Here is a 14261-nt window from a genome sequence, read left to right as displayed (position 1 = left end):
GGGGAGGGAAGCGGAGGGGAGGGAAGGAAAAGGGAAAAGGGGAAAAGATTGGAACCAGTATGTGGTGGCACATGCCTTCTTTGAAAACCACTAAGGATGCAGAGGCAGGAAGATCTCTGTGAGTTTTAGGTCAGTTTTGAATACGTAATGAGAACTTGTCTCAAAACCAAAACAAACAAGGACTAGAGTTGTACCTCAGTTGGTAGGTCACTTGTCTAGTGTGCAAATCCCTAGATTTGAATTCACAGCAGCAGGTAAGTCAGATACAAAAGCTGCATGCTCTCAGTCCTAGCCCTTGGTGGGCCAGAGGCAGGTCGCCTCACGCTCAGGTACATACAGTTTGAGATCAATGAATATGTGGGGAAAAAGTTTTCTCACAATTGATGCTGCTAAACTTACATAAATAAATCAGCATAGTTAAAAGAGATGAAAACAATGCCTTCTTCAGAATGAAAGCGATCAGACAGAAGTTTGGGAAAGGCTTACCTTGACATGTCTGGGAGATCCCTGAATTTTCACTGCCTCGGCTCCAAAGAATTTTAAAGGTAAAAGTTGCATCATTCACAATTAAAGTATCCCAAGAATAATTTTTTAAAAGAATAGGTCCGACAAGAATGTTAATCAATGATAATCAACAATCTTTTAGGCACTCCATCCATTTTATAAAAAATGCAAAAGCATGACTTACTCACATTATAAATTTCTTTATAGTCAAGAAACTATTAAAAACAGACCCAAACAATGTTTATAATTTAAATTTAATAAATGCTGTTTTGTAACCTGCCTGCCCTTAGTAACAGCTTAAAATGGCAGACTTAAGTGCTAAGCTGATGCCAGGGACACTTGCTTAGCAAGGCCTGAGGCCCTGCTTCTAACTTTGGCATTCACATTGTAGAAGGAGAGAACCCATTTTCACAGGTTGTCTTCTGACCTCCATACACATGCCACTGCTACCTGCCAACACACATACATACACATATACATACACAATAAAGACATAAATGTTAAAATAAAGAGGTTTTAATTAAGAAGTTCAATAACTTCCAAATTGTTCATGGAGAAAGGAAGTGGTAAACTACAATTGGTAAGTCTTTATTTTTCTTTATTTTTTATTTAGATGTAAATATATGTGTCTACTTGACAGTATATGCACCCTGCATGTGAACAGCTGCTCAGGGAGTCCAGCAGATAGTACCTGATACTCTGGGACTGCAGTTACAGACTGTGGTGAGCTGCTGTGTGGATGCTAAGAACCTAACACGGGTCTTCTGCAAGAGCAACAAATAAGTGCTCTTAACTTCGGAGCCATCTCTCCAGCCCTTGCTTGATATGACATGATGACAGCGCTTAAGATGTGGATTTTTTATTTGAGAGTACATTAAGTCTTGTCATGTCTAATACTATTAGGTTAGTTTAGAAATCTTGGATGTGAATTATGGGGTTAAATCCTCACCCTATTTTTTTTCTTGCCTGTGCATACTTAGAGCAATGTCTGATTCACTCATTCGTCAACCATTTATTAAGCACCTATTTGATTCCAAGAACCTCTCAAAGTGCTGAGGTAGAAAGATCAAAAAGATATAGTCCTTGCCCTTGGGTGTTTAAAGTTGAATGAGGAAACAATAGGGGTTAATAGCTATAACCAAGAGCTACTAGAATAGTAGTTGAGCTGGGATATGAAGATTAAACAGCAAGTAGTTAACTGAGCCTGGTGGAGTCATTAAAAAAAAAAAAAGAGCTACTTGAAACTGTGGCAAGTGAATGCATCTGATGGAATTTTCTCGTTCAGGTGTTCCCAGACTCCCAAGTATCTCCCAAGTATCCCCATAGCAAAGAGAGAATTTCACTTAAAATGCAAGCAAGCCCTGTGATACAATGAGGGCCTTTTTTTTTATTTAAGTGCATAAACAAAGATGAATTTTATCATAAACAGTATCAGCCAGCCATAGATAGACAATGTACACACATGAACATCAGATACTGAAAACTGTCAGCTTAGACATGCCTGGGACTACAGTCTAGCCACCCCTGACAAGTGACTGGATCAGGAAAAGGGAAGTTGATAATTATCAAAAGGATAGGTCAACTAGGAACTAAGTGTGTAGAAATATTTGGTGCACCAACAAAGCATTCAAATACAATGTATCTCTACAAATACCCAGAGAGGATAAGCCCACTGAGGTCATAAGTCAAATTTTCAGGCAGCTGAACTGATTAGGTACAGACATTATGAGACCAATCACTAATTTTTAGTACATCGGAATTCCTGCCTATGGTCCTCTCATGCAAGAAAAATGAGAAGGAATTGGGGCTTTACTTTTTCTGACTCTTTTGTTATGACTATAAAGAAAGGAAACAAACATGAACTAAATAAAAACCTGAGTGAAGCAAGCATTCTGAAGTAGGTGTAGACCCTGTAAAGTATGATCCAGTCACTTGTCAGGGGTGGCTGGACTGTAGTCACAGGCGTGTCTAAGCTGACAGTTTTCAGTATCTGATGTTCATGTGTGTACACTGTCTATCTATGGCTCTGGCCTGTCCTCCATGACTTGGGGCATTGGAGCGAGACCAAGCAAGCAATGAAAGGGGACTCTCTTAAGCCCTGGAGTTTCCATGCTGGTGCAGGAACAGTGGCTATGGTTTCTTGTGTAAGATTTGATAGCACAATGGTCTAAGAAAAATTGAAGAAAACCAAGCAAGTGATGACCAACTCCATGGGCAAAAGTTTAGGCATAGCAGAGGGAGGAATAAAGAAAGGAGTTAGTGTTCTTACTCTAGGGATAAAGAATGAATGTTTTGGTTGGCCAGCATCTAAACTATGAAAATGATAACCAGGAAGGACCACGGGAAAATATGTAGGTGTGTGTGGTTCCGTGGCATAAAGCCAGGGATATCTGGATTGTTCAAAGTCCCAAGTTCTGGAAATAAACAAAGAAACAAAAAACTCATGAAGTCACTCCTTCTTTCCTAAGTTTCTTTCTTTCCTAAATTCTGATCAGTAATGGTGAGTAGACAGTGTAGTATAACACAAAAGTGAAATAAAGTACACAGAGACAGAAAGAAGATGAAAACTCCCAGGATCTATAGATGCTTTCAATGTAGAAAAGCTAAAACAAATCATTTAAAGGGTTTCAAGCTATGTGCAGCGGTGTAGGCTGAGACAAACCAGTCTCTGGTTGGAGAGCCTGGGGAAAACAGTGACTCTGTCTCAAAACTCAGTAGGTAAACGAATGAATTTTCCATCTGTGTCACATGGTTGCCATTTAAAAGTCAACATAAAAAGAATCAAATGATTTCTAAATATTGACAATAAGCAGAAAATTAAGTCCCTAAAATACATCATTTTTTAAAGATAGCATCTTATACTATTTATCTTAGCAAGTAAATACTTTTAAAACATGTTAAATATTTTTAAATATATGAAAATGCAATGTATGTTAACTTAAAAAATAACAAGGGGTTAAAAACACTAAAAACCAACAAATAATAGATAAAATAGATACTGTACCTAAATATATACACACACATACACCAAAGATCTCCTCAAGTGAAAAATTAATGAAAAGACACTAGGCTCATGGATTAGAAGGCCAATATTACAAATATCCAGTTCTCAATATGCAGGCTTATAGAAATCTTAATTTTAAAAGCTTTCAAAAATAGTTGGGATCTTAAAGAATACCTGTAAATAAAATATCTGTCCTAAAATGTGAGTACAAATACAAAGGCTGGGAGTATTCAAAATACTCTTGAATAACGAGAGGATTTGCCATACCAGATAATGCAAAAAACAGACATACAACAAAGCAATAGCTTACAATGAAAAACAGAAAGCATAAAAACCGATTTCCGTTGGGGCTCGGTAGCACTAATGAATAGCGCACTGACACAGTCTTTGCAGTTAATAGTTCTGAGCTTGAGATCTATATGGAAATAAATGAACCTCCGGGTATCTACAAATATCAATTTCAGGTGGACTCTGGTAGTGGAAGAAAAATTTCTACAAGACCAAACATCTGAGAGATAATGAAATTGATTTATGTATATCAAACATCCCACAGACAATGAACACAGGACAATAGTCATATATATAAATAATATACAATTATATATATATATATAATACAGGCATATATGCATATATATACATATGTACATTCATACACACATCTATAAACTACAACATTAAAGGACCCACTTAGAAAAGAGACATAGCATGAAGTGAATTTCCCACTTCACAGCCTTCATGCTTTGTGCAAACAGCAGGAAACAAGACAGGAAATGTCTCATCAACAAGGAAGGAAACAATAGTCTGTGGCACGTTTGCACAATCTTTCCAGCTAAGATGAGTGAACTGCAGGGATGCACAGTAAAACCACTGTATCCAAACAACATGATTAGCTGGAAGAAGTCAATAGATAATATATATGGAAGTTTTCTGATAAAAATTACACAAGTTAGAACATTAAAACAATCATTTTTAAGGATACATCAGATCTTTTATTAGATATTTTCTTTATTTATATTTCAAATGTTAATCTCTTTCCTGGTTTCCCCTCCAAAACCCCCCTACCCCTTCCCCCCTCCTCCATTCACCAATCCACCCACTCCCACTTCCTGGCCCTGGCAGTCCCCTATACTGGAGCATAGAGCCTTCACAGGACCAAGGGCCTCTCCTACCATTGATGACCAACTAGGCCATCCTCTGCTACATATGCAGCTAGAGCCATGAGTCCCATCATGTGTTTTCTTTGATTGGCGGTTTAGTCCCTAGGAGCTCTGGGAGTACTGGTTGGTTCATATTGTTGTTCCTCCTATGGGGCTGCAAACCCCTTCTGCTCCTTGGGTCCTGTCTCTAGCTCCTTCATTGGAGACCCTGTGCTCCGCCCAGTGGATGGCTGTGAGCATCCACTTCTGTATTTGTCAGGCACTGGCAGAGCCTCTCAGGAAAGAGCTACATCGGGCTGTGAAGATGGACCCTTAGAGGACCAGCTCTAAGTCAGTCACAGGAATGCAGGAGGGTCTGCACACGGAGTCACAGGAACACAGGAGTCTGCACACTGGGACACCCAGCAGTGACTGCGCAGCTCGTGTCCTTCTGTTGCCTGCCATAGGCCTACTACTGAGGAATCACCTGCTCTTAGGCTCCTTTCCGATCCATAAACTGGGGTGTGACTCTTAGTCTATAGTACTTCCCTAAAAGCGCAAAAAAGACGATCCATATAAAAGGGCCAAGAACTAAGTCCTAGCAGCTGGGAAATAAGAAAATTACTCTCTGAATGAACCCCAAGGCATCCACAGACAGGTCCCCAATCAGAAGGAAGGGCATCCAGGAGGAATCCTCTCAGATTTGTTCTTCTCCTAATAAACAGACGGTGCTGCTGACGTAACTGATGAGTGGCCCCGCCCTGCCAACGTCACAAGTCACATGACAGTATTGTGGTTCTGGATTTGCCTCAGCCTAGCAACCAACCCTCAACCCTCCCCCATCTACCCCCCTTAAAAGCTCTTATCTACAGAGATTAAAGCTTTCTGCTATTTTTGCAGGGTTCTTGAAGCCTAAAATTGGGATTTTGTGTAACTGCCTCTCTTAAATTCGTTTAGAAAGGTTTTCCTGGCAGGGGTGGGGCTGAGGGCCTAGGGGGGGCCGAAGAGTCAGAAGGAGGCAATTTTGGTGTTTCTTGTGTAGTCATTAGGGAAAGCTCTTCTAGCCAGTGCCAGCCTCCTTGTACAATCTCATCAGTACAACCTTAGCTTTGTAAGCACAGCAGAAACGATGAAAATCAGGGACTGAAATCTCAAAATGACACGAAAGGCCTCTGATGTAACTCACTCTTTTTGCCTGTTTAATCCATTTGGACCCTGTATCGCCCTGCCCCCGTGGGATAAAAGACTGGGAAAGCAGAGCTGTCACTAAAGCCTAAATAAGGTTGGCTGCTGTCATCATTCCCTTCTTAGCATGTCGAACAAGCTGCGTTGCATTTCAAGTGAAATATGACTCTTTCCTAGCACCTGCTGAAGAGCTGAACCCCAAGGTTCCTTTAGCGATAGTTTTAGACGCCCGATTCCACGTGGATCCCACCATGAGGCTTGGCCTCCATGTGTTGAAAGTGTCCTGAAGGTTGCCTTCCTGAAACCTGTAGATTAAAATACCATACAGAGTGAGGATGGGGCAAAAGGAAAGGAGAGGAGGAGAGGGAGGAGGAAGAAGCAGGAGGAGGGAGTCAGGAGGAGAACGTTGAAAAGATGGGGGGAGGCGTCTAGGTTCACACTGGGACCTGGACCTCCCCATGCCTTTGAGAAGAAGGAAGTGGAACTGCCTGGTTTGGTGCTGCCAGGTACTTTTCTACTCCTGCCAGCGTCATTGCTGCCTCCTAGTGAAGCTTTCAGGACTGGGAAAGGAGAGCAATTATGAAGGAGGCTATGGGGCGGGGGAGGGCAGTATCAGGACACCCACAGACTTTCCATGCAAGTCTGCTCTGTTTTCCACTGGATACCTCTGTGGCTCAGGCACTACCGTGTCCCTAAAGAAAGCAGAGTCTCCTGGTGAGACTAACCAGGTGGTCTGTTCTCTGAGTGCTTCCTAAGAGTTGACAGGACCCATCACACTGACAAGTCTCTATCATTTCCTTGTCTTTTACCTGTTCCTCATACGGGCCAGTCCCTTTCCTATAACCTACATATTCATCAGTGAGAAGGGTCTGCACCCTAGTTGTTTAAGCATGTGCCATTCTACCGATCCGAACATAAACAGGGGAGCAAATGAAAACTGAATTTACATTTGGATGCACACACACACACACACACACACACACACCACACCACACACAAAGGCTTGGGGCTTTCCCTTATTAAAAGCTCTGCTGGGCTCATGCCAGAGGGGTCTAAAGGTTGATGGGTAACAGGGAAACTATTTTCTTTTATCTCACAATTATTGGGGATGCTCTTTTCTTCAGATGTGAAGGTCTCAGGACAAGAATACTGACCCCCACCCACCCCCACCCCCAAAATCCAGAAGTGATAAACCAAAACATCGCCCATTTTGAACTGTGCTAAGTTTTGTTTCATGAACACAGGACGCACACACAATTATTTTCTCTTTATGATGTCTCTGCTTTCTACTGAGTTTTCTAACTTGGTTCACTTGCTAAAAGGGCAATGTTACATAGTTTATACTGAGGTTATTCACAAAAGATTTATGTATTTGATTTTTGACAACCTATAGCATATATAAGCATAGATTTAAGTCATATATACAAACATTTCTATGCAATCATAATTTATTGCAGGTTTATAAGATGAATTTGAAGTGCATACATTATTTAAATTACCAACATAAATTGATTTCTTCAGCCTTCAATCTTTTTATGTCAAGATAATTTTCATTACTAGACTCAACTTTATTCAGAATGATTAGTGAGTAACAGTTTTCATACATTGTGTTCCCATATATATGTTCTTTGTGTGACAGTGGGTAATATTTTTGTCTCAAAACTATTATGCAAGTTGGTAGGTTGAAAGCTCAGAGACAGTAATTTCGTAGTTTATCATCATGAAACAGTGTGTTTAATATCCTAGCCTATGTAATTACACTCGCCAGAGTCTTAGCATTGCACCACCCAGAGTCTGGATGGCAGTGCCTGCTAAAGTGGGGTAAAGAACTATGATTCTAGAGGAATCAGTTCAATTGTTTTAGCAACAGGAGAGCAAAAACAATACAAAATAAGCATTTACAAACATGACAGCTAAGGAAAACAGAAACCCACTTAACATGCCACTGCTGACTGGCATGTCTGTTATCACAACCAACATTTCAAAAGCCATCGCCTTCTTCAATTTAAATGAGCAACAAAACAAGCCCAACTCTTAAATAAATAGGAGTGCAAACCAATTCATGTTAATGCCCTGATTACAAATAGTGGTTCAAGGGTCCTGTGTGTGTACAAACTGGACATAAATTGCAAAAAGGCATTTTAAAGAAGCTAACCGTGTATACGAGTGTGTTGCTTGCAAACAGCCAAAGGAAGACAAGTAATCCGCCTGAAACACAAAATCCCTGAGGAGGGGGGGGCCCCAGGAATATTCGGGGGTGCTGTTTGATTTTTGGTTTTGTATAGCGTCAATTATAATAGCTCTAACTACCAAGCAAGAAAACTGGCTCAACAGCATAAAAACTGCCATAGTAGAACATTTTTTTAAATTTTTATTTAGAGAAATGATTTATGCTTTTGATTTGAAGCAGCTTCGCCCTATCGTTGAGAGACTGCAAACGTTAAAGAAACAACACAGAGGTAGCTCTGGCGACCAGAATTAAAAGAAAGCAAAACAAGGCAGAAGACAACTGTTAAAAAGCTGTGTATTCAGAAGGAGATGCGGGCTCAACCTAGGCTCACTCTTTTTCCAAAGGCTTGCCAAAAATGTTCTGTCCATTCTGGGCTACTTTCCACTCCACTACCTCTGAGTGCAATCACGAGGCAAGAAACTGCGGGAAGGCGTCTGTTGCGAGTCACACCTGGCCCTCCAAGGAAAATGAGTACTTTCTTGCCATTCGGGAACAGTCTCAAACATTTTCAAAGACTCTCTCCCGACTCCCACCCCCAGGCTCAACCTTCTTCCTCGCCAGTTTCTGAAGCTCTTTTCCTCTGGTGTACCACTTTCATCCTCCCGGAAGAGCAGCCAGCAGAGCCCCAGCAGCGCTGGGCCGAACAGGGGAGCCGCCGGCGACACCAAGCTCCAAACAGTGCGCAGACTCCGCGGCGCGCGGCGGACACTCCACTCGCCTAAACCTGCACTCAAAGTGAAAAAAAGAGTAGGAGGAGGAGTGTTGGGAGGGGGGACGGGAGGAGGCTCCGCTGGTCCCTCCTCCCTCCTGGACTCCCCGGCTCCTCCTCCGCACTCCCAGGATATACACGCACACTCACACACGGCCGCGGCTGGACATGCACACCCAGCGCCCGCTGCCGGCGCCGACACTCGCAGGTGGCGACACACACCTGAGCTGGGCTGCAGTCGCCTCGGAAGCGAAAGCCTGGGCCCGGAGCTGGGAAAGCAGGAGCAGCCCTAGAGCAGACCTGCGATCTGAGGTGATATAGCACGTTTTCTTTAATCCCCATCCTCCTCCAGGACCTGGATCACCGCATCCTTCCAGCCCGCGGCGCCCGGAGTAGCCGGGACCCAGGGGCTGGCGGGCGCGGCACCCACGCGGGCGCACGCTCGGAGGCGCGCTCACCGAGAGGGGCGCGGCTGAGCCCGGGCCGGAAACTTGGGAGAAGTTAGTTGCAAGTGTCTGGCTGCTGCGACCGGAGCTGGGAGAAGGCGCCCGGGCCTGGCCCGCCGCGCTGCACCGAGCCGCCCTCCGCTTCTGGAGTGCTCCGGGAGCCCGAGACCTTCAGTGCGCCCGGGGAAGCTGGGAGCCAGCGGAGCAAGCATGGCCCCGGGGACAGCCTGCAGCAGCGAGTCGGAGAACCCGGACGGTCTCCACTGAGGCCCGGTGACTCAGGCAAACTCAAAACCTCAGCCCGCCTCCTTCCTCGCCTCTCCTGTGCCAAAGCCAGGCAGCAAGACTCCCGAGGCAGGTGCCCGGGGACAGCGTCAGCCCTCAGCAGAGCTACAGGATTGGGGGTTCCATCAGCGCGCCCTGACCCCAACACAGAAGACAGGCCGCTGCAGTGTTTGTGTTTCTGTCCGCCGCCGTGCTCTGCGCGCCCCGACCCGACCCTCCCCCTCCTCTTCCTCTTCGCGGCCACCCCTCCCCCACTCCCATCTGCTTCTGTCAAATGAGAAAGTCACCGGGGAGAACCCAAACACTCCAGCCGCCGAGAGCCCCCTTTGGCACTTGGCAGCACGCGGCGGCGGGCTCCTCGGCTCAACTTGGTGGATCCTCCGCCGCTCAACTTTTGGGGCTGCTTGGCTTTTAAGGCGCTGAAGACAGAGGACAGGGGAGAGCAGAACCAGGCAGCGGCCACCTGCAGGGAGTTGGCGAGCCAAAGCAACGGGACAGAAGGACAAAAAAGCAGAGGGCAGAGTGGCACCGCGGAGTGGGGACACCGAGGAGAAGTTCCAGGGTCCCGGAGAGGATTTTTTCTTAGAGCTCGACCAGACAGACCAAAGCGGTCCGGGACGCAGCGCCCCGACCCTGGGCTGGTCGTCTGGTCCTCTCTTCCCGCGCGGGAACGACGCGGGGACGCACGGCCGCCCGCTGAGCCGGTTCCCTCTGGCAGCCAACATTGATTTCCTCCGGGCGGAGGCCGAGGGCCCCGGTGGCGGCGGCGGCGGCGGCGGGCTGCAGCCGCGGCACGGCGACAGCATGTCCAAGCCTGTGGACCACGTCAAGCGGCCCATGAACGCCTTCATGGTGTGGTCGCGGGCTCAGCGGCGGAAGATGGCCCAGGAGAACCCTAAGATGCACAACTCGGAGATCAGCAAGCGCCTGGGCGCCGAGTGGAAGCTGCTCACCGAGTCCGAGAAGCGGCCGTTCATCGACGAGGCGAAGCGCCTGCGAGCCATGCACATGAAGGAGCATCCCGACTACAAGTACCGGCCGCGGCGCAAGCCCAAGACGCTGCTCAAAAAGGACAAGTTCGCCTTCCCGGTGCCCTACGGCCTGGGCAGCGTGGCGGACGCCGAGCACCCGGCGCTCAAGGCGGGAGCCGGGCTGCACGCGGGCGCGGGCGGCGGCCTGGTCCCCGAGTCTCTGCTCGCGAACCCCGAGAAGGCGGCCGCCGCCGCTGCCGCCGCCGCCGCGCGCGTCTTCTTCCCGCAGTCTGCGGCCGCTGCCGCCGCCGCCGCTGCTGCCGCCGCCGCGGGCAGCCCCTACTCACTGCTCGACCTGGGCTCCAAGATGGCAGAGATCTCGTCGTCGTCGTCCGGCCTGCCGTACGCGTCGTCGCTGGGGTACCCCACGGCGGGTGCGGGCGCCTTCCACGGGGCGGCCGCGGCGGCTGCTGCGGCCGCGGCGGCCGCCGGGGGGCACACGCACTCGCACCCCAGTCCGGGCAACCCCGGCTACATGATCCCGTGCAACTGCAGCGCGTGGCCCAGCCCGGGGCTGCAGCCGCCGCTCGCCTACATCCTGCTGCCAGGCATGGGCAAGCCTCAGCTGGACCCCTACCCTGCGGCCTACGCGGCCGCGCTATGACCCCGCGGGGACCTGTGCACACACGTGTACATATGTATAGGTTCGAGACTCGAGGCCTTCCGCTGCGCCCTCGGGCGACAAGGGGCCCGGTTTGTATGTACATAGGTGTATAGGTGTCGGGCAGAGGCGGAGATGCCAGTCCGGGCTTGAAAGGCCAAGCCTTCGAGGGCGCGGGCGAGAGAGCTTGTGGATTCGCAGCATCATTCCCCAGCCGCCGCACTTCTGCAGCCAACTTTAAAGGAGAGCGGTTGTTAGCGCCAGCAGTTGGTGTTTGCTTTGCACTTCGGAACCTGTTGCGTTTTGACCCACAGAGGTGGGGGGGGGGGGTTGTTCTTTACGATACGTTGGGCTTTCCAGTTTTGTTGGTTGGATTTTGCTTTTTGCGTCTCATCCTTCCTCCCTCCCGGTCCCACTTGGTCCGTGTTGCATGCGCTCGGTTCTGATGTTCGGTCTGAAATAGCTGGCCAAGGGGAGAGCCGGTGACTCGTGTCTTTAGCTTCTTAGAGTGGGGTGGCTCTGGGCAGCCTTACTCTCTGATTGTACTGTTGAATTCTGTAGGCCTCTGCAGAACACAGCCCGGATCTCTTCTTGACCAGTCAATGACCAGCTCGAATCCGGCATGTATGAGAGATGACCGCCGTTCCTTTTGTTTCATGCCATGTGCAAATCAAAGCAAGACCTTTTTTGTTTTTTCTTCTACTTCTTTCCCAAGAACAAGAAATGCAAAGAAATACATGTGAGGTGGAAGTTGTCAGTTCGATATTCTACCCCTGAAATATCAACTAGAAGTCTCTGAGTCCGCTGGCTTGGACTGGTGACACAGTTTACGAATGCGTGGAAAGTACACAAGCTGTTTCCCCTCAAGGCTGCGTTCACCTTAAGATTGTAAATGTGTGTATGTCAGTGAAAACGTTGAATCTTGGGAAATGTGTTATTTTCGTTGCGTAATTTCGTAAATTTGAGTCGGTTTGAGACTCAATACATGTTGAGCAAATGTCAAAGTTAACTTTTAAGAATTGCGAAACTTTCAGAATCGCAATTTTATCTAATATTAAATCAGACTTTTTTGTCTGGGCCGTAATTATATATTTATTACTTAGCAAAACTGGAAAAAAAAAGAACAGAAAGAAAGCACAGAATTGTTTTTGGAAGATGCCCCTCACCAACTAGTACTCCTCTCCCAAGCTGAGCTGTTTTGGCCTGTTTTTCAGAGCTCCCTTCCCATTTAGCTTATTTTCTAGACAGCCTGCAATTCACTTGCAAATTATAAAACACATTTTAGAAAAAAAAAAACCTTCCTCAAATTATAGCTTTTTGTTCCCTTTTAAATGTATATATTTTGACTAATGTTTGTGAATGAAGTTGCTAACATGTATTCAGTTTCGTTTTGGCTTTATGTAAGATAAAGTTTTAAAAGTTTAAATATTGGTTTTAACTTTTATGTGTAAATGGTTTTCTTGTGCGATCTTNTAATTTAATATTAGATGCGTCTAAGCTATATCTGTAAATTAGAACCCTACTATCACTCTGTTCATTTTTTTTGAACAAAGAGTTTAAATAAAGCCTGAACCAGGGAAAAGAGAAAATCCTCTATTTCTTGTTGAGTTCCTAACAAGATTTTTATCTGAATTGCCCTTACGGGGCCTGGCCCAGGTGAAGTGTAAGGTATCCTCCAAAGGCAGTCTTTGTTTCGCTTTTGAATAGATTTACTAGGGAATCTAAATCAAGCCATTGTTATTCAGAGCCAAAAACCTGATTTATCACATTTTAAATCGTGAATAGGAAAGATTTTAAAAAAGAAAAAACCCCAAGTAGTTGCATTATCTTGGGGGGGGGGTGGCATTCATGAACCAGTAGAAGAGAGCCCATTTAAAACATCTAGACTGCTCAAAACACTCCATCAGTTTCCAGTAACATTTTCAGAGAGGAAAGTTGCCGGACCACTTTATCTTGTTTGCAGAACAGCCCCACCACTTAAATCAGTGTAATTTGTTCACATATCTTTAGGGTATTCCTTATTTGCACTCCAAGGATTTACATGGACGGATAATCAGTGCCAACGAAAATGTACAACTTTTGGCCTCCTTGGGGCTTTATTCTGTCATGCTAATAGCTTTAAAACAGTTCAGTATCACAGATTCTAAAGAGAGGGCTGGCTTTCCAGTTCTAGGCAAGATGCCACTGGAGACAAGCTTAAGTGTTCATAAAGCATTTTAGTTTTAGAAAGAAAATGATAGCGCACTGACGGATTGGCTATATCGAGGGTGGCGGGGGTGGGGGTGGGGGTGGATAAAGCTCAGGGAAGCCCAAGTCCTAGAGTTGAGAAGTCTCCAGAAAAGTCTTAAACGTGTTTCCTCATTGACAGACACCATCCCGGAACGGCACATCTTTATAAGTGCCCAACTCTTTAAAGTCATTGTTTTCTCCCAACGGAATAATATTTTAAAAACCATGAAAAGTTTTCGAAATGTGAGAAATGGGCTCTGCTGGTTTGACCCTGATTCACTAATTAAAACGATCCCTCTCCTGTTATTCCCGGGGCTCTTTGCAATATTATAAGTTAATTCATATGGTTCTGAGCGATTATGCAAAACTAATTTGGACTGTCCAGGGGTAATTATCCCTGACACGGTTAATTAAATCCTTTCAAAGCTTCGTCTTTCCCTTTTGTAGCAGCCCACCACGTCTCAACACGGAACTTCCTGCGGCTCGCTGGAAATCTCCCCAGCCCTAAATCTTAGCTACCTCCCTAGCCTTCCAGTCGGGCCCCACCAGCAGAAGATTCCCCGCCTCCTCGCTACCCCCTCTCCCATTCCAAAGTTTTCTGATTGAAGGGCTTGAGCATAGATAAATGAGAAGTCTAGAAAGGCCCGTAAAGGGAGGGGAGAGATGACCAGAAAGGAGGGAAGTGCCAAAGACACACCCCCAACCTTCACTCTGCAGTTAGTACTCCGTCTGCAGGCTCCGGAGACTGGCCACCAACTCTCCAATGGTCTTAACTGGTCAGCCATTCTATTCGCGGCTAGCCTCAGGCCAAGTTAGGTTGTGCAGTAATCCCGGGTGGGGTGTAGGGGTGGGTATGGGGTAGCTGGAACAGCAGGAGACGTGTGGTTGGGTGCCAGAG

General features: G+C 46.4%; 1 protein-coding gene across 2 annotated transcripts; it reads left to right on the top strand.

Moving 5' to 3' along the window:
- Window positions 1-8913: 8913 nt before the first annotated feature.
- Sox21 (SRY-box 21) lies at window positions 8914-12718 on the top strand. 2 transcript variants are annotated; one of them, XM_021182349.2, is made up of 2 exons: window positions 10254-10743; window positions 10810-11137. In XM_021182349.2, exons 1-2 carry the CDS (start codon window positions 10307-10309, stop codon window positions 11135-11137), a joined length of 765 nt encoding a protein of 254 aa, XP_021038008.1. In that variant the 5' UTR covers window positions 10254-10306. The 2 variants fall into 2 exon arrangements, with proteins under 2 accessions (XP_021038007.1, XP_021038008.1); XM_021182348.1 differs by having other exon boundaries at window positions 8914-12718.
- Window positions 12719-14261: the final 1543 nt, after the last annotated feature.

The sequence above is a fragment of the Mus caroli genome, chromosome 14 (genome assembly GCF_900094665.2).
Source record: "Mus caroli chromosome 14, CAROLI_EIJ_v1.1, whole genome shotgun sequence".
Lineage (NCBI taxonomy): Eukaryota > Metazoa > Chordata > Mammalia > Rodentia > Muridae > Mus > Mus caroli.
The sequence above is the reverse complement of the archived record's forward strand: the minus strand, read 5'-3'. Positions and strand labels throughout refer to the sequence as shown.

Coding starts and splice junctions, on each gene's coding strand:
- Sox21 (XM_021182348.1), top strand. CDS start 10,307: ATGTCCAAGCCTGTGGACCACGTCAAGCGGCCCATGAACGCCTTCATG.